The sequence below is a fragment of the Myodes glareolus genome, chromosome X (genome assembly GCF_982192425.1).
Source record: "Myodes glareolus chromosome X, mMyoGla1.1, whole genome shotgun sequence".
NCBI classification, from domain to species: Eukaryota; Metazoa; Chordata; class Mammalia; order Rodentia; family Cricetidae; genus Myodes; species Myodes glareolus.
Window position 1 is genome coordinate 100,131,188 of NC_142053.1, and position 24,736 is coordinate 100,155,923.

Here is a 24,736-nt window from a genome sequence, read left to right on the forward strand (position 1 = left end):
TGGGCAATCTTTTATATCATACATATATTTTTTTCATATATTTATGACCTGAATGTAGATTTTGGACTATTTGTGAAGAGGAAGTAGACTACAAAGAAGGAGAAATGGGAAGGAGAGGGCTACTGGAGTGAATATTGTCAAGCTACATAACATATTTTTATGAAAATATGATTTTGAAATCCTTCACTTTGTACAATAAGTGTGCAAGAATAAAAAGACAAACATAGCAACAAATAAGATGGTCTTCTTTTCCTACATGTATATACTCCTTATTCAATTTGTCTCCTCGTGGAAATTTAGATTTGGAGCTTTATGAAGGTAATGTAGCTATATTGGATTGATGAGTACTTAAGTACTTCTAATATTTGATAAAAGATAGCACAGGAGCAGTATGTTACAAATTTTAGTGGAGTTTTCTCTTTGAACGGGTGTTTCTCACATTTACAATTTATATTCTATTTAGTATTCTGTTAGAAAAAGTGTAATTTTTATTCCTTGCATGCACACGATGTCTGAAAGGGTGGGGATACAGATCAGAGGTAGAATGCCTAGAATGAATGTGGCTATGTGCTTGATACCCAGAACATTTTAGTTTTAATCTGCTGATCTATTAGCGTAGTGTGAACAACTAAACAAACAAGAAAAGTTCACATCAATCACATACTAAGAATGCAAACAGAATCTATAGAGCATGCCATCTGGGTATATAGGTGCATAATTCTGGAGAATTTTTATAAGTTACTTAAAATTCCCTCAATATTCAGTATTATTTCCAAAATTAGGTATATTTATCAAGTGGTTTAATTCACAAGACATTTATTAGTACTTGATCATTTTTCATCACTTTTAGACACTAATTAATTTAATACATATTTATAGAATTTTTAGTACAAATAGTCTAAAATCAGTGAGTGTATGAACACATATCAGATATGATCAGCAACATCAATGAGAGTATAATTTCAGCATTAGACTACCAACATTTTTCAAATCATATAGCTTTCATAATTACATGTGTCAAGTATAAAAGACCTTTTATAAGGTCAAATTGCATATATGTGTTTTAATTATTATTACTGTTACCATTCAATACAAAATAAACAGATCATTTACAAATGATGCAACTGGAGAAGCATGATTTAAAGATCCAACAGAAGCGAATTCAGATGTATCATTTTTTATTCAAACACTAAATTTCATTTTTTAATACTGTCTACCATGTTTCTGCAATGTGAGCCCCCAGTAGAATAGTTATACTCTTAATCTAACAGTATAAAAAACAAGGGCCTTGATTGTCATCTCTTTGATAGTTCTTTGCTTTTGGCCTATAAATATCAAGAGTAGATTATATAATTTATTTTAGTAGAAGTCTTACTATAATTATGTATACCCCAATGAAGAAAACAAATAATTATGGAACTATTAGAAACAATATGAACAGTTTTCATGAATGAAAACAATAGTTTTCATTTATTATCATTGATTAAAATTTATCATGTCAAAATGGAGCATCATAATGTGACATTACAAAAATAAAAAGAAAAACAAAGATTTTAGTCACTGTTGAGCATGATCTATCTATTGTGGCATAGGTCTCTATTTGGACCAGTCCTTGGTTGGACACTCTTACAAGTTCTGTGCTACCTTTATGCTCCCACATCTTTCAAGCAGAACAAAATTGAAGATAGAAAGTTTTGTCACTGGATTGATGTCCCAATTTTCTCATTGTAATCCGTGCCCAGTTACAGAAGATGACCAGGTTAGGCACCATATCCTCCATATCTAGGTAGGAGTCCTCACTAGGGACATAGTTTTGTAAATTCCAGGAAGTTTCTCCTACACCCGGTTTCCACATCAACTCCCAAATGCCCCCAATTCCCGTCATCATCCTTTAATTTTGTCCTTCCCTCCTCCCCCATCTGATCCTACCAGTTCTCAGCCCAAACAACCACCAGTCCACCTGAAAAATCTATTCTATTTCTCCTTCCCAGGGAGGTCCATGCATCACCCAGCCCCCAGAACCTTCCTTGTCACTTATAACATTTTTGGGTCTGTGGACTGTAGTGTGATTGTCTTTTACTTCACAGCTCCTATCCACTTATACCTGGGTTTGTGCTGATTCTCTCGGGATGATTATTTCTAGTTCCATACACTTACCTTCAAACTTCATGATGGCATTGTTTTTAATAACTGAATAATACTTCATTGTATAAATGTACCACATTTTCTTTTTCCACTTATTTGGTTGATGGATAGCTTGTCTGCTTCTAAATTTCTGACATTTATGATAAAGCTGCTATGAACATAGTTGAACAAGTGTCCTTGTGGTTCAATAGAGCAGACTTTGGGTAAATGCCCAAGAGGAATATAGCTCAGTCTTGAAGCAGACTGATTCTCAATTTTCTGAGGAATTGCCATACTTATTTCCAAAGTGGTTGTCCAACTTTGTACTCCCACCAGCAATGCAGGAGTGTTCCTCTTGCTCCACATCCTCCCCAGCATGAGCTGTCACTTTTGTTTTTGATCTCAGCCATTCTGACAGGTGTAAAATGGAATCTTAAAGTAGTCTTGATTTGCATTTCCCTGATGACATTTTTTTAAATGTTTCTCAGCCATTTGAGAGTCCTCTAATGAGAATTCTAAGTATATATATATATATATATATATATATATATATATATATATATATCCCCTTTTTAAATAGGATTATTTGGTTTGTTAATGTCTTATTGCATCTAGTTATGTGGTGTTCAGCTGATATCACTGGGAGGCCTGTTCTTTTCTGAAGGGAAAAGCAGGAGCAATAGATTTGGGGAAGAGGCAAGAGGTATCCTTGAGAGAGTGGAGGGAGGGGAAACTGTGGTCATAATGTACATTGTATAAGAGAAAACAAATAAAAAGAAAAAAAATACGTAAGCAAAAAACTTCTGAACTGATATTCTCTAAGATAGAATATTAAGGTTGTTATATTACTTCATAAAACTCAGTTTTGTGTTAAAATTGGTTTAGAAGGCCATCTGTTTCAGCAAATAAATATTATCACTAAAACTGTTTTTCTTCTTAAAATGTCTCTTCACATCTGATCTGTGAACTTTTGTTGTGCTCTGTTTAAGGTTTGCATCAACACCCGAGGATATATTTTTCTGGAGATTGTATATCAGCATAATGCACAAAGTTCAAATACAGTGTTTAATAAAAATATCTGTGAACATTTAAAGGCTGTTAGATTGATTCTGTAGATCTTATTCTTAAGAGACCTTTTAATTCTATATTTCTGCGTCATTTAGTAGATATTTCTCACCTTGAATTTGGGCATATTTGTATCAGGCTCCATTTTGGTGCACACATATTTCCCCAGTGACTAACTTTCTTTCTATAAATGAGCTCTATCCCAGATTAACACACATGAAAACTTTCCAATCGTTGCAGCCAGACCTCACGGTGGAAAGTGAGCCCAGGAAAGCAGCTATCTGCAACTGAATACCAGTGAAATGGACATTCCGTTCTAAGTCCCCTTCAAGAAACTTCCAACAATAGCTCAAGCACAAGCAGACACTTGTGTGAGGAGCAGTCCAAGCTAACCATTTAACTTCTTAGGAATCTGTCCCTCGGGCTCTTAGCAGAGGAGACTGAGTTCATAGGAATTAAAGCAAGCAATGTATAAAAAGAAATAGTTCTCACAACTTGTAACCTTCTATTCTACCACTCAATTCACATAAATTTGATAACCTCAAAAACATTTTAGCTTTGTAGGCCCCCAAAGAACTTCCTTTTTTAATTTTGAAATTTCTACATTTTCAATGAGAAAACAAAAAGCCAAATTATGGAGATATAGTAAAAAACCACTCCCTGTTTCCTTAAACAATCTAGTTTAATCAGCCTACTCTCTATCATTTACAAAATATAGTAAGTACTCACGATCAAAATATACACTAAGGATTATCCCATTCTGTTCCATTAGTTATATGTCTCTCTGTGTTAGTGTGTGTGTATAATTACATAGCACATGCCATGTATTCATTTATAGACATAAAACTTCTTTTTATTCCTGGATGATACATAGTAATTAGATGACTAACAGTGAGATAAATGTTACAGTTTTTAGTCATTAATTTATTTGCCTTCCAAGCTGTTAGACCATAGTAATGAACGAATGACAAACACGTGCCCTCTCCTGAAGGAGGAAGTATGTGAGTCAGACCCATAGAATCAATAGGAAAGTGAAAACACAGGAAATAATTGTTGCACTGGAATACATCCATCATAAGCTTATAATAAGAAAAAAATATCAGAAACAACACATTCTGACTTTGGGTAGTCAGAAATTTCCTTTAAAAATCTGTAGCAAACATTAAAATAATAAAGAGAAATTTAAGGTGGAAGAAATTTGGTAAGAGTGGTCTCATGAAAGAAGGTGAGTAGTAGAAATAAGACAGAGATATAAAATTGCCTGACTTATTTGTAGCATCACAAGTAATTTAATGTCAAGAAGTAACGTTCATGGCAGAGAATAACAAGCCAGGGAAGAATGATGGGCAAGAACACATGCCATTTTGTAGAGGACATTGTATATTAAGGCCATGGGTTTTGCCCCACAGTCAGATAATGCTCTCAAGCATGGTAAAAGAGAGAAATATAAACTCTTAACTTATGATTTAGGTATATGGCTGCTATATTAATTATGAGGCTGGGTTTATTTAATCTCACGTTAAAATTAATGTCATTCAGATGAAAGATCTTATAAATGGAGATTATTTTAAAAATACTACCATTTATGCAAAATAATATCCTATGACTAAGTTGTTCAAAATGAAAATAAAGAGTTTTTTATAGAAAAAATAAGGTAATTCATGATTATACACAAGCATTCAATCAGAAATTATCACATGTTCTATATGTGCTAATAAAACTTGGTATCTAAAAGTTTATTTATTCTTGCAGCTGTATACATTTGAAAGTTTTTGAAAAAATAATCCTCAATATCCTGATATTCTCAAGTAATTTCATATGTCTAATTTTGATGCCAAGAATAAGTTACCATGGAAAGTAGCAATGTTTTTCATTATTATTTTGGAAGATAACAAAATTAGAGGCAGTTTATTTCAAGATATATAGTGGGTAATCTATAAATGTTAGTTAAATTAATATCAGCTTCTTCAGGAATATTTGACTTGGTAAATTGTGTCAGCTTTAAATCTCACTTTAATCCAGCTAACATACCCAAGGTCTGGCTTATCTTTACTTTTTTAAACTCTAACTTTTAAAATACCATTTTTACCATAGGAGCTTTGGGGTAATAAACAACCTGAACTTCCATTCTATATGAAGTAGGAAATATAGAATAAGGACTAAATCATCATGACATTTTGTTCAATATGTGATTCATGTTCCCATATAAAGGAAATTGCATTCTAGTAGACTATTATTAAATCATCCTTTGTATCCTGACCTATGGACTAGTTTACAAGTCTTGCCTTGATTAGGTCTGGTAACGGCACATTAGATTTCAGGCCACAGAGGGGTTGCTAAATGTCTAATGTTGATGTTTAACTTTTCAAAAATTTAAATTAATTATATAATCACAACAAGACACAAATACTCTGACATGGTGTGTGCAAACTTCATCTCACATCTCCCAATGTTAACAAATACACAGCTACAAGAGAATATTAAATCTTGAAGTTGTTAGTAAAATTCAGAGCTTATTCAACTTTTGCTACATGTACACGGCTGAATTTGAATACTTCTGTGACTGAGGAATTATATGCAACTATACCTATTGTTGATATAAAGTCAATATACAGTCTATTGGCATGAAAACAACTGCATTGGATATCTCTTTTACTAGTTCTATCTATGTGAACCAGTATGCTATTCTAATACCTATAATTGCATCATGGTAAGGCTCTGCAAAATAAATGGGTAAGTGGTGCCCTTTAGATTCACAGAACTGTAAGCAGTGAGTATTAGTGTTTAGAATTTTTTGTTGATGATTAATACTTATTTCATAATATGGATACTTGAATGATTGTTTTGAACTGACCCCTTGATTTGATTTGAACTTGAATTCAAGTTTTTATTAGTACACCCTTGCAATTTTCATCTCACAAAAAATTGTATTTAGTCAAATAAATGCCTGAGATTAGAGATGCTAGGTCTTGTCATGTTTTCATGCTGTTTCTGAGAATGGTTGGGAAGTTATACGTCTTCCCTAGCAATGTATTATTAGCAATCCAGATGCACTACAGCCTTTTTAACTTTCAGCATCATATTTGCTTTTATTTCTTAATTTAACCATTACATCAGATAGTGAAAAGTTATACTTTTAATTTGCACTTTTCTTATGGCTAGTGATATTGAATACCTTTTCATGTACTTATTTGCCACCTTTCTACCACATACTCTTTGCTTTGATATGCACATTCAAGGCATTTTCTAAATTTTAGTTAGGTTATATATGGTTTTAAAGTATATTATTGTTGTTCATTTGTTTTTGTTTTTTGTTTGTCTGTTTGTTTGTTTGCCTTTTTTTAAAGATTTATTTATTGGTTATATAAAACATGTTTTTCCTGCACACCAGAAGAGGGTATCAGATCTCATTACAGATGGTTGTGAGCCACCATGTGGTTGCCGGGAATTAAACTCAGGACCTCTGGAAAAGCAGCCAGTGCTCTTAACCTCTGAGCCATCTCTCCAGCCCCCGTTTGTTTGCCTTTTAAGACAGGGCTTCTCTGTGCAGTCGGGCTTTTCTGTGAAGTCCTGGTTATCCTGGAACTCACTCTATAAACAAGGTTTGCCTTGAATTCAGAAATCAATTTGTTTCTGTTGCCAAAGCCGACAGATGCTAGTCTTGTTCCATCTTGATAAAAGTCAGAGAGTTTGAGATTATTCTTGCTCTCTCAAAGTTGTTGACAACAGGGGAGCTTCAAACAAGAGGTCCTGAACTACAGTGTGGTTAGCTAATATTTTGAATATAGAGGTAGATATACCCCACCTTGTACAGAGGTCAGAGAATTTAAGTCTATTCCTCCTCCTTTAAGGAGATTGGCAGGAGGTTCCAGGGAATGGCTGCCTGCAGAATACTTATCTATTCCTTATATAATGTTAATGAAATCTGTTGTCTCCCTCCTCCCCTTTTGGAGTGACATATACAAGCATGTAGAAAATAAAAGCTCATGATTTCAGTATTCACATGCCCACCTGGTGCTGTTTTGTGTTTCTGTCTTTTATTTCTGTCATATATCTGTTCCTTCTGCTTAATAGGTCTAATCCTCACTCTCCTACCCTGGAATGTATGAATCCCATTGTGGTTGTACTCCAACAGATGTCTCCCCAATGTGTGGCTTACAATGCTCTGTCCCCCAAGTGCTGGGATTAAAGGCATGCACCATCACTGCCAGATTTAGAGTTTGGTTTTGAGAAATCTTTCTCTATTCTCTATATTCTTTCTATATTCTACATACTAGTCCCTTTGATAGTTCACAAATAAATGAATGAGAAAAGAAACAAAATAAATGGTGTAAAAAAACTCAAGAAGCAAACCTTCAAGTTCTAGAGTGAAAAGGAAGACTAGAAATCAAAGAAATGTGGAAAATCCCACCAAAAACAGAGAATGGAAACAAAATTTTATTATTTGCATATGTTAAGCTCCAAACCTAATTAAATATTTTATATGTTCCTAGAGAAGCTATATAAGAAGGTGAACGCAAAGAAATACATATAGTTATCCTTCTGGATATTGGAAGTAAACAAGATCACCAGGCAAACGTTGGGAGCACTGGGGTGGGGGTGGGGTGGGGGTAAAGGCAGATGGTAAGAGAGAAGGGAGAAGGGGAGGATGGGGAGAGCTTGAAGGAATGGGACGGTTGGGATGGAGAAAGGGTGGATATGGGAGCAGGAAAGAAGATATCTTAACTAAGGGAGCCATTTTAGGGTTGGCTAGAGTCTTGGCTCTAGAGGGGTTCCCAGGTGTCCAAGGGGATTTCCCCAACTAGATCCGTGGGCAGCAGAGGGGAGGGTGCCTGAACTGGCCTTCTCCCATAGACACACTGATGAATATCTTGCATATTACCATAGAACCTTCATCTGGCTTGGGGTGGACATAGAAACAGAGACCCACACTGGAGCACTGGACTGAGCTCCCGAAGCCCAGATAAAAAGCAGAAAAAGGGAGAATATAAGAAATGAAGGCAGGACCACGAGGGCGCTTATTGGTGACATCAACCTTTTCTGCAGAATGCTTCAAGAAGGACATATTTCTAGGCTCTTGCAGTTGAATGAGGCCTTTTCTGGCCAGTGTCATCCACCAAAAGTCTTGACTTCAGTGTTCTGTGGGACTCCAGACTGCCTGGCCTCCACAAATATTTTCTCTAAACCAGAACCTGGAAACAACCTAGATGCCCCTCAATGAAAGAATGGATAAAGAAAGTGTGGAATATATACACATTCGAGTACTACTCAGCGGTAAAAAAAACAACGACGTCTTGAATTTTGCATGCAAATGGATGGAAATAGAAAACGCTATCCTGAGTGATATAACCCAGACCCAAAAAGATGGATATGAATCTTCGTCCGGCAACAGATGGAGATAGAGACAGAGACCCTCATCAGTGTAATGGGCTGGACTCCCAAGGCCCAATTGAAAGGCAGAAGGAGGGAGAAGATGAGCAAGGAAGTCAGGAGCACGAGGGGTTGGTCCACCAACTGAGGCAGTGTGCCTGTTCTAATGGGAGCTAAGCAAATTCAGCTGGACCGGGTCTGAATGAGCATGTGATCAAACCGGACTCTGATTGTGGCTGACAGTGGGGGCTGACTGAGAAGCCACTGATAAAGGCACTGGAACTTGTTTTTACGGCATGTTCTGGCTTTTTGGGACCCTAGTCTGTATGGATGCACAGCTCCCTAGACCTGGATGTAGGGGGCAGGGCCTTAAACTTCTCACAGGGCAGGGTTCCCTGCCCTCTCTCAAGCAGGGTAGGAGAGGGAGGAGGGGTATGGGGGAGTGGGAGGGGATTGGGAGGAGGGAAGGAAGTGTAAATAATTGAATGGAAAAATAAAATAAATAATAAAAAATCACATCATAGAAAGTGAATGAAAACAAAATTTCATTATTTGCATATGTTAAGCTTCAAACCTAATTAAATATTTTATATGTTGTCATATAAAATATTCATGAAAGGACAGAACTGTTGATGCACCCTTTAATCTCAACACTGGTAAGGCAAAGGCAGGTGATTTGCATAGGGAGTTCCAAGTCTGCCAGGACTGCATAGTGAGATCCTGTCTCAAAAATAATTCGTTAAAGCATTCACAAAGCAGCCTAATCATTTTAATCATTATTATAAAATCTTAGTATATGCAAATTGATACAATTATGCCCTTCATTAAACTGCTAAGCATTAATTAACTTCCTCAAAATATTTACTGAGAAATCTCATATATATTGAGTTTGGGGGGAATAATGGTAAGAATCGTTGAGGTGTTTGGGTTCGTGGAACCTATCATGTAATGAAAAATAACAGATATTACTGACACTTTTACATTTAAAACTCCAGCAAACAATGCTATTTTTGGTAGATAGATGCTATATAGTATGTCAATATCATCTTCCTTGCAAATTCTGATGTTTACTCTGTGAGTGGAAAATGCTGTTATCCAGTTGAAAAGGAGAAGGTGAGAAAGAGTTTCCAGATGAGTAGAAAATCATCTAAAAAGCCTGGGACAGAAAGAAAACAGGAGTATTCCGGTACTATAATAGCCGGTAAGATTGCAAAGCAAGTGGAAACTGAAGAGAAGCGAGATAGGAAAGGGAGACAGTATCTATACCATGTTTATTTGGTATGTATTCATGCATCTATATGTGTGTTTATTTATGTATTTCATCTTTTTCTTTACTAGTATCCAATGAAAACTCTATATGTAATTATAGTACTGTGGGATAATGCTGTTGTATCCTGTAAAGATTTGTCACTTGTATTGGTTTAATAAAAAAGAAAAAACCTGGTTGGTCAGTAGCCAGGTAGGAAGTATAGGTGGGGTGACCAAACAAGGAGAATTCTTGGAAGAGAAAAGGCTGTCTGCAGTCGCCACCCAGATGCAGAGGAAGCAAGATGAAAATGCTGCACTGAGAAAAGGCACCAAGTCACATAGCTAAACATAGATAAAAATTGTGGGTTAATTTGAGTAGTAGGAACTTGTTGATAATAGGCCTGAGCTAATAGGCCAAACGGTTTATGATTAATATAAGCCTCAGTATGTTTCTTTGGGACTAAATGGCTGCAGGACCAGGAGGGACAGAAACTTCAGCCTACATTTGTTTACAAATTACATAGTGATATACTCAAATTTATAAATGAATAAATTTAAAATAATCAGTTAGGAAAAATGGGGAAGGTGGAGGGAGGAATAGGGGAAATTGAAAAGAAGCCAGCGAAACGTCACTCCTTGTGAAAGAAACAACATTGGACTATGGCAAAAACAGAAGAGATGAAGAGAAGTGTAGGTGAAAAGATACTAGGTGATAAAGGTGACAGTGACAGACAAGAGCTTAGAAACAATCTTGCAAGAAAGACAAGGGTATCAAGGATGAAATGAGTTTGGAGCTTTTGAAAAATAATGGATGGTAATACCATTCAGTGTTGAAGAGAACGATAGACCAGGAAAAGTTGCACATACATATAATCTTAGCACTGAGGTTGAGTAAAGACAAACATTAGTTTCAAGCACACCTGGAATATGCAGCAAGAAACCTCTAAAACAAAAGCCGAAAACAACAGAAAAACTAGAGAAGTAATCCGGTTTTATGGGGTAGCATTTTATTTTAAGCTTTCAGAGTGAAACCACCTTGGCATATAAGAATGGGAGCACCCACCAGGCAGAAGAAATTCCAGTTTCACAATTCATTTAGAAAAATCTGATCTTGAGGTAAAACAAGATGGTACAATGAGTCATGAAAACAATGACCAAGGAAGAAATTAAGGAATCACGGTAGGACTGAGTTCTGAAGAATTCTCATCTTTAAGGACAAATAGAGAGGATCAGCCTCTGCAATGTAAAAAGAAATACCTCCCAAACTGGGAACAAAGCAGGAAAGTACAGTACACAGATCCCCAAGGAAGACAGTGTTCTTTAGAGAATTGTCAACATTGACTACAGCTGTAAAGTAAGGAAAGATGAAGAAATTTGGTCAATTGAATTTTGTGACTTGGAGTTCTTTACTTCACTTGAACTCAGCAGGGTGAAGTTTGAACACACAACATAAAATATTAAGGAAAAAAAATCTTTTCTAAGTGATGTATATAAAGCCAGGACAAAAGATACCTTATTTTAATTTATTTTTAGTATAAAAGAATGTATTATTCCATTTTATAGACAATTTTCATTAAAAACAAATAATATAATTACTGCAGATGCTAAATATTAAAATGATTTAAGTAATAGTATAGCAATAAGCACAAAGGACATATTAACCTATCATTGTTCATTCTTTCAAGCCAATGATATTTGGTTATAACATATCATCTTGCCTTGCTTTTCCCAGCTCTCTACAAGTGTTCCATAAATACTTCAAGTGCAGATATTTGGTTTTCTTGTATTTTTTGCCATGATTTTACTTATTTTCGAAGTATTAGTAATGTGAAATTCTTTCATATGTATATCAATTAATGTCTAGGCAATATGTGCATTTATTTCTGATGTGTGTATGTGAATGTGTGCCTGCAAGAGAGACAGAAATTGAAAACATTAATAGTATTGAAAGGAATGATCTCAATTATTGCACTCACTACATTGTCATGAAGAACTTTTTTACCCAGAAAAATCTTATCTCCTGTCATCTCTATCATCTGTCATTTAATATCGTACAATAGAAAAACAGAACAAGGAAAGCATAGAATTGATTTAAGGGAAAACATGCATAGCATAACAGTTTTTCTTTTTATATCTTCATATACTAGTGCTTTTTATAGTGGTAAGTTATTGGGAAGTGTTTTACAGAAGAGAGCAGTGTTATATTTAGTTGAATCATCATTCCATTCTTTGATTGAAAATCACCATACTGAATTTCACAAAAGGTACTTTGGTGTAAGACTCATTTTATAGTTTATCCAGATATCAGGGACCTCAGAATTAAAGAATAATATTGTCCAAAATGAGGTTGAATCTCAATAGCAAAGCATTTGACTGCCCTAGGAAAAGCTCTGAATTCTATCCTCCTCACAAACAAAAACTTGAAAAGAAAAACAATTATATTATCTTGATATGGTCATTTGCTAGACAAGTATTCAATAATGGTAAGCTATTTGTACTGTGAAAGAGAGAATTGCCAGTCAATACCATCCTTAATAGACAATCAATTATTGGGCTTTATTCCTGGCGATTCCTTAACTGTTAATTTCTTCCACACATCTTGAGACATTTTCCTGAATAGTAATAATTTATAGTTATCTTTTCATGTGTAGACTTGTGAAGAAACCAATCTCTTGCTAAAAAGGGAGGAAAACTGCTTATAAAAGTCTCAGGATCATTTTTAATCACATAAATGGGAAGACCCACATAAATTTTGCTTGAAGGAGGGTTATCAATTTTATTAGAAAAATTACTTAATTGTAAGAAACCCACAAAAATTTTACACTACTAGAATAGGGTACACACTCAAACACTTGCCCAGTGTCTTTATACAGTATTTCAGTGAAGTTCTGTGAATTCAGAATAGCTCTTTTGAAGTTATGCTGAAGCATAAGTTAGGTTTTTACACTTACTCTCTAATTACGCTTTTATACACTTATCTATCATATAAAAGGGGGAAAAACTATTGCAGAGCCAAAAATAGAAAGTCAATTAACTTTATGGGATGTTGTTAGTAGTTTAATGTGTACAGTCTATGTTACTTATATACTCTAGTGTTGTATAGTACACACTAAACATACATACATATACACACAAACACACACACATATACACACACAGACACACAGACACGGAGACACACAGACACATACACACACACACACACACTAACAACCACTCTGCTTAGAACTAACATAGCAGGAGGCAAACTAAAAAGGGAAATGTAGTTTGTTTTCTCTAAAAGGGTAAAAGAAATTAACTTTGGTAACTAAGCACTACTAACTGTACTTACTGTCATTAAGGGCAACTTTAATGTATGCTATTTATTTTTGCTGATATTACTAAAATGGATACATATTGGCCCAGTTCTCATTTTTCTGTTTAAGTAGCACAATAGCCTGTGCATTATATATAAAAAAAAAAAAGTCAGAAAGATCAACCAGGAAGATTCCCCCTGAGGAAGCTAGCTGGAGACAATTACAAGAGATCTGGATGGCATTTCTTTGATCTTTTTCATGGTCACACAGGAGGAAAACTGAAACACGAATAAAATAATGAAGTTAATTATCATGGAGAGTATCAGAGGTGGCTACTGTTAGAGGCTTAAAGGAAGGATGTAGGGTTATTCCGTATGCCCCAATGTATATCTAAAAAAATGTATAAAGATTTATGAGTTTTGATAAACAAGCCAAACATTTTGAGCTTCTAAAGATTGAATTCTCAAAAGAACATGCACAGCTTATTAGATATGACTCCTAACTGGTTCATTTTATTTTATTTTATTTTTATGTTCCCTATATTCTGTCTAAGTCTGAGACATGAGGACAACTGATTAGTTAGTGGTCTTCAACCCAGCTGTTACTGAACCATTTTACAAACTTGACTCTAAGCCATCATATTTACCTTAGGCAAATCATTTCTCTTTGTACCTCCATATCTTTATCTGCTAAATATGGAGGATTGTATCTCCCAGACTCATACAGTTAAAGGGAGAATAAATTGAGATATATGTGTTATACTCAGAGAAGTGTCTGGCATTTACCACATTTTATGGTAATATTATCATTAAATTTCAGATGATTCTGAGATAGCATTGTGCACATACAAAGTACTTCTATTAATTTTGTATGAAGTCAAAATCAGTGCCTTGTTAATGACTGCCTCTGTATCTCTGCTTATTCTTGTTTGCTGATCCTCATGTACATATGATCATCTTTAAAGAAGACTTTCATAGGTTGATTATTCAGTGATCACTTCCGGAATCACACTATTCCTACTTAATCATTTATGGCTGAATGCTACCAGGCTACATAAGTCTCCTGCTATTGTATTTGAGTTGTATGCATTTTCAGATAATTTTATGTGTGTTTGTTCTCTGGTGTGCAGCTGTAATTTCCTAAAAGGCGAAGAGAACACAGCAGGTGTCTGACAATGTTTACTTATAAGCAAATAAAAACCTAATGATAAAAGGCTACCAAATATCTTATTAATATTCTATCTAGTCCTATTCCCCCAAAAGGTAACTGATAATATCCATGACTAAATTCCATTCCTCAAATGCCTTCTGTCTCTTTAGTATGATTCTCATTTTATTTAGACTGAATTGTCAGTATTTCCTAAGTATTTTTTACCATTTCTTAAGATATAAGAATAATCAATTCATCTAATGGTTCTCACAAAGAATTTTTATAGACATTTCCCCAATAAACGTCTATATTAACTAAAAGAACATTAAATAAAGTACAAAGTTACCTTGTCATATCTACGCAAAGCAATTTTACATTCTCTAAAGGATGATTTTTCATATTACTTAACAACTCTGACTGTGCAATTGAAATTCAGAATATGATAAATGTTTTACACTTAAGGCTCATTTCATTATATAGTAGTCAGTTTAAATGGGATTTCCGAACAAGGTATTTTTAGGAAATGCAGAGTACAGGAAAAAGCTGAGTACATTATACAATTTAAATATTTATCGAAGCTTTTCTACCAAGGCAACATTTGGGTGATATCTCGCTGAAATAGCAACATAGAAAAGGAAATAGCGGTAAATAGATTGCAGAGCATCTATGTGGAAAGCAGAGCACCTGGGGTGCGAGTGAGTGACTCATTCACAATGTCCTTACAGTGGAGATTGGAAGGAACAGTCCCTCCCCGCCCTTAAGAGAAGTATCACCTTGCTTCTGGTTGTACTATTGTATCTGAATGCTTCTTGGATGTGTGTGGGGGGGGGGAGGGTGTTGGTGGGTGTTTTTCTCCTCATATTAAATTCCTGACCTTCCTCTCTTAACACGATGATCTTTCTGGTTGGACTGATCTATTCCATGGCTTACACATTTAAATCCACTTGAATGACTTTATTTCTAGCCTTCAGATCCCTCTCTATACTGCATCAAACTACCCATAAACAGAACATCCAAATCCGTCATCTTTCCCCTCATTCCAGCTTCCTTTCTAGAGTTTTTGATGGTTAATGGTGCCACTCAGTTACCAGTCATATAAGTCCTGAGCCAAACTGCATAAAATCCTGCCTCTATTGCTACTGATTCCATCTTTCAAGGAGATCATAAAATCTTTTATCTTCAGAGCCACCACTCCAGTGAAAAAAGGAAATAACCTTCTCTTGTACCTTAAAAGAACTTCAGATTATTGACCATGTATCCTTAGCATGTGTGAATCTCTATTTACATGATATCCTTCAGGAAACAGACACGGATTTCCATTCATGGTATATCTGAAACCCAGGAGTGAAAATGGCTAGTACTCATACAAAGAGAAGGATCCGTTCAATGACCTTCAAGGCTCAAAATATTTGAACCATAGCCCGCTCTTGTGGCTTGAGGCTTGTTCCCACACATTTCATCACTATTCTTACTCTAAGAAAGCTGACCTTGCTACAGTTCTTCATTCCAAAATTCACTGCCACAAATGTTCCACTCTGACAGGAATAGTTTTGCTCTCTCTTTTCCCTCAGGCGATTACTCTATAACCCCCCACTCTTCTATTTCTCAAACTGACTATCATTGACTCCCAAATATCTAGGGCTAGCATAGTTTACTCTTACATGTTCTTATAACAATGTGGGTTTAATCGATCGTGCTCATCTAAAATGCAAATATAATGTTAGGAACAAATTTCTATGTATTTCTTTCTCTAAATTCTAACCTCCATTGGTTTAGTTATTTAGAACAACACAAGCAGAGCACAGCACTCATGCTACATGATCATAGCTGCCGAAAGAAGTGACACTCAATAATATGTGATGCACAATTGAAGGAGCAGATACTGAAACATCGGCTATAGGTTCTTCTTTATATCATGGTTATTCAAAACCACACATACCAATCATGAAGCCACTTCTTTTGAGATTTTCATCTCTGGATTGATTTCAAAAGGAAATCTATTTCCAGATAATTAAAGTAAAACACTGACAAGGCTGTAGGCATGAGTACAGTGAAGCCCTTTGGTAACACTTGATGTGTGCTGAAACAGCCCATTAGGGATGGGTTGTGTACACTTAATCCAAAGGAATCTTCTAGCCCTTTAGCAGCTGTTCACATGGCTCCGGCTCTGCCCTTCAGCCTCTCCTAAATCAGGATTCCCCAGCTGTCTGAGCTTCCCATAAACTCTTTCACTTAACCACCTCCAAGCCAGCATACCCTGCATCTAGTCACACCTTTTCAAGCTTAATTTCTCTATTTTTTTCTCTTATTTTTCAGGATATGAAAAGTTAAAGGGTGTGTCACGTTACAGCTTCTTCTCACTTTTGCAATTGTTGTGATAAACCTACCATGTTCTATTTGCTCACTAATTAGTTTATAATATTGCAATCCAAACTAGTAGGAAAAAAAAGGAATTACTCAATTTTCTTTTGATGAAAATTCTTGGACAGCTCTGAATTTGTGATTATTCTTATTTTCTAGAATTCTTCTTTACACACATTCCAAGGTGAAACTCTGAATGGAGAAAGTGTGTGGATTAGCTTGCCCTTTAAGTCGGTTCTTGGGCTAAGGACTACTGCTGCTGCAATCTGATAGAAGAGACAAGTTGTGTGCAAATAAAGATGGGTGCCAGGAATGGGCAAAAAGCGACTGATGTTCTTACCCTTTTATAGCCCTCATTCTGTGGCAGTCTTAGCTGAAAAAGGAGGAAGTGAATCAAGAGTAATTTAAAACACAAAAGGAAAAACCCAAACCGAAAGGCAAGGATATGGTGGAAATAGTGAAAGAACAAGGCTCTTTCTTTCCAGTAGCCAGGAATAGCATAAAACACTGCCATGCTAACTGGCTTTAGTCAATACTAGTATGTTTGCAACTCACAATTTTATGACTAAAAGTAAATACATCAAAGAGCAGAAGATAAATCATTGAATAATTGCATATGCATTGCTCACTATTGTTTTATTCATGTATCGTTTTAGCATTTAGTAAATAGAAGCTAAAAGCATGAAATTCAAACAACTGTTATTCTGAAAAATTTTAATGTTATCTCTCTTCAAAACCCATTCAGCTATCTACATTTTCTTTTTATTACAGGGATAAACATTGCCTTTAGTGATGCATTTTAATATTTTCCTATTATTCAGAACAACAATATTTTTCTACTTACACAGATAAAATATATGAACTAAAATGAAGTGACTAATTACAAGAGACGAAAAACTCTTTCTTTTTTCACTTACATGAACAAAAGACTAAATATGTAAGTAAGACTAGTCCATGATAAATTACAGCTTTCAAAACTGGCATAAAAATCACTTTTATTATATCTTAAATTTATAGAAAATTAATGCTTTAAAATTATATGGAATGAAAATTTTTAATTAGCCATTCTGAACGGGTCATTTATGAACAATAAAAACAAAAATACGAAAAGTATTTTATTAGCTTGTCAGAGGTATGCCAACTCCATCTTTGTTAAAGGACAATCATCCATACTCTCTCACTTTCCCAAAGTGAAGACCAAGGTTTATGTGTCATCATTAAGTGACAGTGAGGCAGTGATACAGAAGAGAAAAGATAGTAAAGAGATCAGTTAGAAACATCTCTAAATTCCGTCTGGAGTGGTGAGAATGCATGCTTTCTCACGGTTTAATAGTATATATACATTATAAAGTTCAGTATAAGGATGACAGGATGACAGAAAAAAACAAAAATCAAAAGAACAAAAGCATTCTCTTAAACAGAAAAGGTAGTAGGAGCACAGACTAGCCTTGATCTCGAATCAAGAATGACTTTGAATTTCTAATGCTTGTGCTACCACTTCCAACATGCTGGCATTACAGGCATTCACCATGATTCTCAGTTTATGCAGGGCTGCAAATTCATACCAGGGTTTTGTGAATACTACGCAAATACTCTTCCAATTCAGATTCATTCTTTATCTATGGAAATCCTAAGACATTTTGAATGAATGAAGTAAAACTAAACACAATTTTGAGTATAAAGTAATTTAAAACTGCAGACAACATGAAAGCCATGACCTACAACAACAGAATACTGCCCTTTGGTTTCTCAAGGGCCTGAGGTGCAGGAGGCTGGTAAGAAATATTTACAAATAAATCACCAAACAATTTTATTTTCTCACTTTCATTTACACGTTAGTAATTGTGTTTCTACAGTTTCATATTCTCTTAAACACTGGAAATAAAACTATTGCTGTTATTTTTGTTTCTTTCTTTTGAAATATTCAGGACAATAATCATGGCTGAGGAATGATAAAGACTATGTGCCTTGGGTATTAATAAGTGTTTTAGAATCTCTGGAGAAACAGTCTTGCTTATGAAGACAGCTTTAATATTATGATACATGGAGAACCAAAGTTTTATTTTAAAACTTTTTTTAAAAAAGATGAACTTAAGTATTTTACCTCTTAATTTTGAAACTATACTTACATATGAATATTCATAAATGGTAGGTTTATTTCTCTGAGTTGTTTCTTTTTTAATATCCAGTAACTGAGAGTTTGGATTTTTATATAGACTTTCAAAATAATTCTGTATTTGACACAAGTAGTCCAAGTCATTCAAATTTGGCAAATTAAATAAATTACACTATAAAATTGTCATTTTAACTTTCATATACATAATAAAATGAAGTTTTGGAAGCCCAAAGGTGTTTCAGTATTGTATAGGATAAAAACGTAGGAAAGTTAAACAGAGGTTTTGAGGAGAAGGAATACTAGAGCTATAACTCAGGCCTTGTGCACACTAGGCAAGCACTAGATCACTGCTCATACACCAGACTGTAGTGTATGTTTTAAGTAGAGTATCTGTAATGACCACATTGTGTTTATTTCCTTGTTTGTTTGTTTTTGAAAATTCCTAAGCTGCATGGGGCACGATCCACAAAAGGATATATTTTAATTACATTCTGCTAACAAATATGGTTGCACTGAATAGAAAAATGAAGTTACTTCCCATATTCGATGTTACGACATTTCCAAAAAAAAAAACATCTAATATAGACACATTGCCTTGATAACAGAACACAAACCTCTGAGGCTAAAGCAGGTCTTTGTGAGACAAGAAACCATTGCCTCCCTCTGAATCCATTCAAAATCTGTACTGTATAATAATAAACATAGGTCATTATTATTTGCCATCAGTGTAATTTGGCTACCCTTCAAATGGCATACCGTGTATATATGAAATAACTGCAACCCCTCCAGTAACTGAGTTTGACATCACTTTAATCAAATTATCTTTTCAGAATTAAAAGCAGAAATGTCAAATTCCTACTTCTATGAATTCATTTAGTTGTCTTAGCTGCATTATATAAAAGGTAGCCTTTGTGAAAGAATTTATGTTTTATAGAAATATAACTAACAGTTTGCCTTAAAATTTATCTAGGAAAAGATACAATCCCAACGGATATTTCAAATTAGAAGTGATGCCCAATGAAATTGTTGAAGCTTCATTTATAGGGACTTCAGCCAAGGCTCTACTTCTATGTTAATCACTTCATGTTACATTTCTTGAAAGGACTTGTATTCTTAAGCCACATAAATCCTTAATTTGCTCTTTCCTTCATGGTTCATATTATCTTCTGGTGATAATGATTAGTTGTTTTTAACTTTCTTATAATCGATATGTGATTAAATAGAAATTAAATTATGAAATAAAATTACTTTAAAGAAAAGATTAGGTTACAATTAAATTTTAACCAGTCCTCCAAGTTTCCTAAGGGAGACTTATTCAATGTACTCTGTCATTAAAGTACAAAGGTATGTACCATACAGAAAAATACATTTTCATACCCAAATACTATTTTCTTGAATTTGTAACAAAGAAATCGTTGGTGAAAATATAGTAAGTCATGCTTAATAAGTTAGAAAAGTCTGATAGAAGGAAAATGGGAGGTGTTTGTTTAAGCATTTCCTTCTACTCTTAGTTAAGGCTATATGATGCAAGGTACATCTGCGTTTAAAAAAAGGAGAAAATATTGCCTTTGGTAGTTGGGAGCATGGGGATCGGTTGGAGGGGGAGGGGAGAGGGGAAGGGAGAAGGGAGAAGGGGAGGGTTGGAGAGAGCTTGGAGGAGTGGAATAGTTGAGATGGAGAAAGGACGGATTTGGGAGAAGGGAAGGAGGTATCTTAATTAAGGGAGCCATTTTGGGGTTGGCAAGAGGCTTGGCTCTAGAAGGGTTCCCAGGAGTCCACCTGGATGTCCCCAGCTAGGACCCTGGGCAGTGGAGGAGAAGGTGCCTTGTTCTGCAGTCAGACTGGTGACTATCTTGAATATCACCATAGAACCTTTGTCCGGAGACTGATGGAGATAGAGACAGAAACCCACATTGGAGCACTGGACTGAGCTCCCAAAGTCCAGTTGAAGAGCTGAAGGAGGGAGAAAATAAGCAAGGAAGTCAGGACCACAAGGGGTTGCTCCATACACTGAGAAAGTGTGCCTGCCTGCGCTAATGGGAGCTCGCCAAATCCAGCTGGACTGGGACTAAAGGAGCATGTGATCAAATTGAACCCTCTGAAAGTGGCTGACAATTGGAGCAGACTGAGAAGCCAATGATAATGGCACTGGGATTTGTCTCTACTTCATGTACTGGCTTTTTGTGATCCTATTCTATTTGGATGCTTGCCTTCCTAAGCCTGGATGGAGGGTGGAGGGCCTTGGATTTCCCACAGGGCAGGGTTCCCTGCCCTCTTTTAGGACTGAAGGGGGTAGGGGGAGGGTGAGTGGAGGAGCAGGAGGGAAGTGGGAGGAGGGGAGGAAGTGGAAATTTTGATTCGTATTATTTATAAATTAATAAAAAATAATGAGCTGAAAAAGAGAAAAGAATGAAAAACTTGTGTTTTCTGAGAGAGTGAAGATTTCAATTACTTTTACTAATCTACACAAGTAGTTAAGAACTTCGAAGCCTAATTCACAAACAGTAAGGATTTCAAAGGGGAGAAGGGAACAAGGAGGGAGGGAAGCAAGGAGATCGGGGAGATGCAGCATTGTGGAAAGTAGTAGCTAAACTAAAAGCTATGGACACACTATAAGGAATCCTTCGCATGTAACTTAAAAATACAATCGAATAATAAATTTTAAAATGATATTTTGAATGCCCCAAAACTTAATCTACAGGAATAATATATAAAGCTGTAATTCTGTGCCTTTTTGTTTTAATACTGGCTAGTTTCAATATTGTCAACCAACATCTCTTTTCTTAAATAAATTAAATTTGAACATAATGTTCCATAGACATTTTAAAATAAATGAATAATATCTACATAACATAATATATTGTATTTTCCAAAATTATATTATATAGAGGAGACAGTCAAAGCCTCTCATTAAATTACAAAGTATATCATCAATTTAAAAAGGCTTCTCTTCTTTCAGTTAACATGTCCTTAAGAGATGCTGCAATTGAAATTCTAAGTGATATCTTTGTTAGACTCCAAGACAAATTTTGTAATTTAAAAAATCTGAATGTCTATTTGCAATGAAATATTTGAATAAATATACAAAATTGCATATGTAATTCTAAAAGCGAACCCTTGCTTTAACACCACAATCTTTTCTTTTAAACAGCAATGTTTCAAGATTAGAAAATCAACTAAATATGTGTTCAATGTTTTTCAATCTAAAACATTGTAAAGTTTGAAAATAAGTTTCAAATGTCAACACACCCGACTAGTAGTACACTGTTAAAATAGCAGAGGTTTTTGTGTACTATAATCCTTAGAACATTTTTTTTCTTAAGAAAAAAAACCTATTAACCTATTGTAATACTGCATAAACATTATTTCATGTCTTGGAAATGTTCTATTGTAAAAAGCTTTCTTCAAATCCAAGTATTTAAAAACCCAGTTGAGTATCTATGCCAAAACAAAGTATAGGCTTTTCTTTCTTTATTTCAGAATTGCATTTCTAATAGCCTTTCAAAAGAGTCCTGGACACTTGATTGTTATTTTTGGTTTTGAAGACTTAATTATTACCAATGAATTATTTCAATGATATTTATAAGTTGCTACAAAAGACATTGAAATAGAAATTAAAATGTGAATTCCTGTAGGTGTATAACAAAGAACATATTATGTGCTACAAGTATTTTGCCTTGTCATGAAACAGAGTATCTATTCCTTTAGGAAATAACATTGATACAAAATAAATGTCTGAAGGCAACAATCAAAACAAATTGATTGCTCTGAAATATAGACACATCTATTATATATCAAGACAAGTACAATCTCAATTTCTATAACTTTTTTGAGTATGTTCTTGACTGTTTCTCTAGAATTCCTGAGTCATTACCTATTTATAAAGGTTTCTATTTTAATACTTAATTATAAACATTGTCCTCATAACTATTTTAAAATGACTAGAGTCCACAAGTCAAAAATAGGGAGAAAATGATAACCTTCATCCATATCTTTGGGATACCATGACTTCACCGGGAATTATTCTTATATGTTATTTTTGTTGTTGTGTTAGTCAATTTTTGCATTAATTAGTAATAACTCATATTTTTAAAAACAAATAGGGCATTTTTAAAGAAAGGTCTGGTCTAAAATTTTTACTGAAGGCCTAGGTCATAGTAGGCATTAATCGCCAAGTGACTTACTCCAAAATAGTATTACAAGCCTTCCAGGTTTTTATTTTGTTTTCAGATCAAGGGACTACCTGATCATTTTGTAGCACAAATTACTCTTGATTATTTGAAGAATAATCACGATGTGACAGAGAACATGATGTTTAGAATATAAAACATAATTTTGAAAACTTAGAAATACAAACTTTATGAACACTTTTACACTTGTCATCTGCCAAAGACAACTTATTTTCTTTCCTTTTCCCTATGTTATGTCAGATAAAGCTTTTCCAAACTTTAGGCTTCTTCTATTCCCATAGAGAATTAGTGCACTGAGAATACATGTCAGTTCACAACTCTCTACATAACCATTATGAAGAATGTCAATCAAAATAAAAACAGCTACACAAAGTACTTCACAGCAATCAAGAAGGTCTGTTCCATACACTGAAAGCAAGTTATACATAAATTATTGTTATAAGTTTCTCAAATAAGAATGATATGTTTAGTCTATCACTAAGGGCAAGCAAACATTAGTAATGAACCCTCCACAATCCTTCTTCATATCTACTGAAAAGATTCCACAGTGTGAAACGCATATGCTTGAATATGGATGGAAAAGTACATAGAAGACCAAATTTATGCTTCTTCATAATCTACTGTAATAAGTTTAAATCAATCTGCCTACTCAGTGAGCTTGTCACAAGCTGAAAGTCATGCCACAGTTAAGATATTTTTAGTCACTTTGTACTTACAACAGTCTTCAACTTCTTCCCACCAAAGCATTTGGAAGAGAAAGTATATATCAAGGCAGGGAAAGAAATCTTGGTAAAAGTTTCTCTCAGTTTTATTGCTCCAGCAGGCTTAGGTACGATGAGATGTCAGTGAACTTCAGCAGCCTTGAAAAAAATAGCACTTCGACTTGTCCTATTCGTTTTTTCTATACAGGCTATTGCCTTCAAGAGCTGAGTCCTGTAGAGGGAAAGTGAGTAAGCCCAACACTGAGTGAGTCAACATAGTAACTGATGCCAGGAGTCTGTAGAGGCCTCTGGATATTTCAAATTCCAGGACCTGCGCACAAGCAAGTGACCCGCCTTTTCTCTCAAGTTGCTTTCCCATAATAGGACTGCCCATGGACACTACATATAAGGCTGTGCTTCCAGCATGGCAAGCTCTGTGAATTCAAATAATGTTCAACTGTGTTCTGATTCACGTCCAAACCAGAATAGCACAAGGGACACAGTCTTGCTCTCAAAGTCCCCTAGACATAAAAACTCATCAGTACAAAGCTGTCACAATATTTTCAGTAACTTTTATGCTAATTTCTAAAACAACAAAGCAGAAAGTCCTGATCCAAAATTAACTTTTAAATGCCTTTCTTTTTGGCTCCCTTCTTAGCACACCCAAAATGTCACCCTTCTGGACAACAAAAACTGCCCAGAATAATTTATTCATTTGTAACCTATTTGTTGTTTACCAAAATTAATTTGTACCCTTGGGACCCAATCAAAATCATGTATTGATGATGCCAACACTTTGAATAAGAGAAACAGCAGCAGAATGGAGCAGCTGAGTTTTGAAGGCAGAATGTGACTATTTCTCAGGGAACAAAGTTTATGCTAAAATACAGAACACTTTTAATGGAAAGGAGAATTCTTTCCAAAATGCTAAATTTCCGTTGCAAGTTATGATAAGACTATTTTCTTCAAAATCTACTGTCAGAATTATTAAATCCAGTCTATGAAATACTGAGATACTAATGACTTAATGGTTCCACAAAAGACTATAATACTAAATATACAGAGTTGTAATATATTATTCAATATTTTTGTAAATTATTCTTAGTCAACAGTAAC

At 34.9% G+C, this 24,736-nt stretch overlaps 1 protein-coding gene across 8 annotated transcripts in view; it reads right to left on the minus strand.

Annotated features, from left to right (window-relative positions):
• Positions 1 to 24,736, minus strand: part of Dmd (dystrophin) — a 2,257,783-nt gene that overhangs the window by 2,117,545 nt on the left and 115,502 nt on the right. For 6 of the 8 annotated variants that reach the window (XM_087902601.1, XM_085684597.2, XM_048449759.3 and 3 more), the window contains exon 1: positions 23,636 to 23,901. The exons of 1 other annotated variant lie outside the window; for it this stretch is intronic. In XM_087902601.1, the coding sequence (XP_087758727.1) occupies positions 23,636 to 23,666 (31 nt within the window). In that variant the 5' untranslated portion in view covers positions 23,667 to 23,901. Of the gene's footprint in view, positions 1 to 23,635; positions 23,902 to 24,736 lie in introns of those variants that run through there. One more of the 8 variants, XM_085684595.2, reaches the window with a different exon arrangement.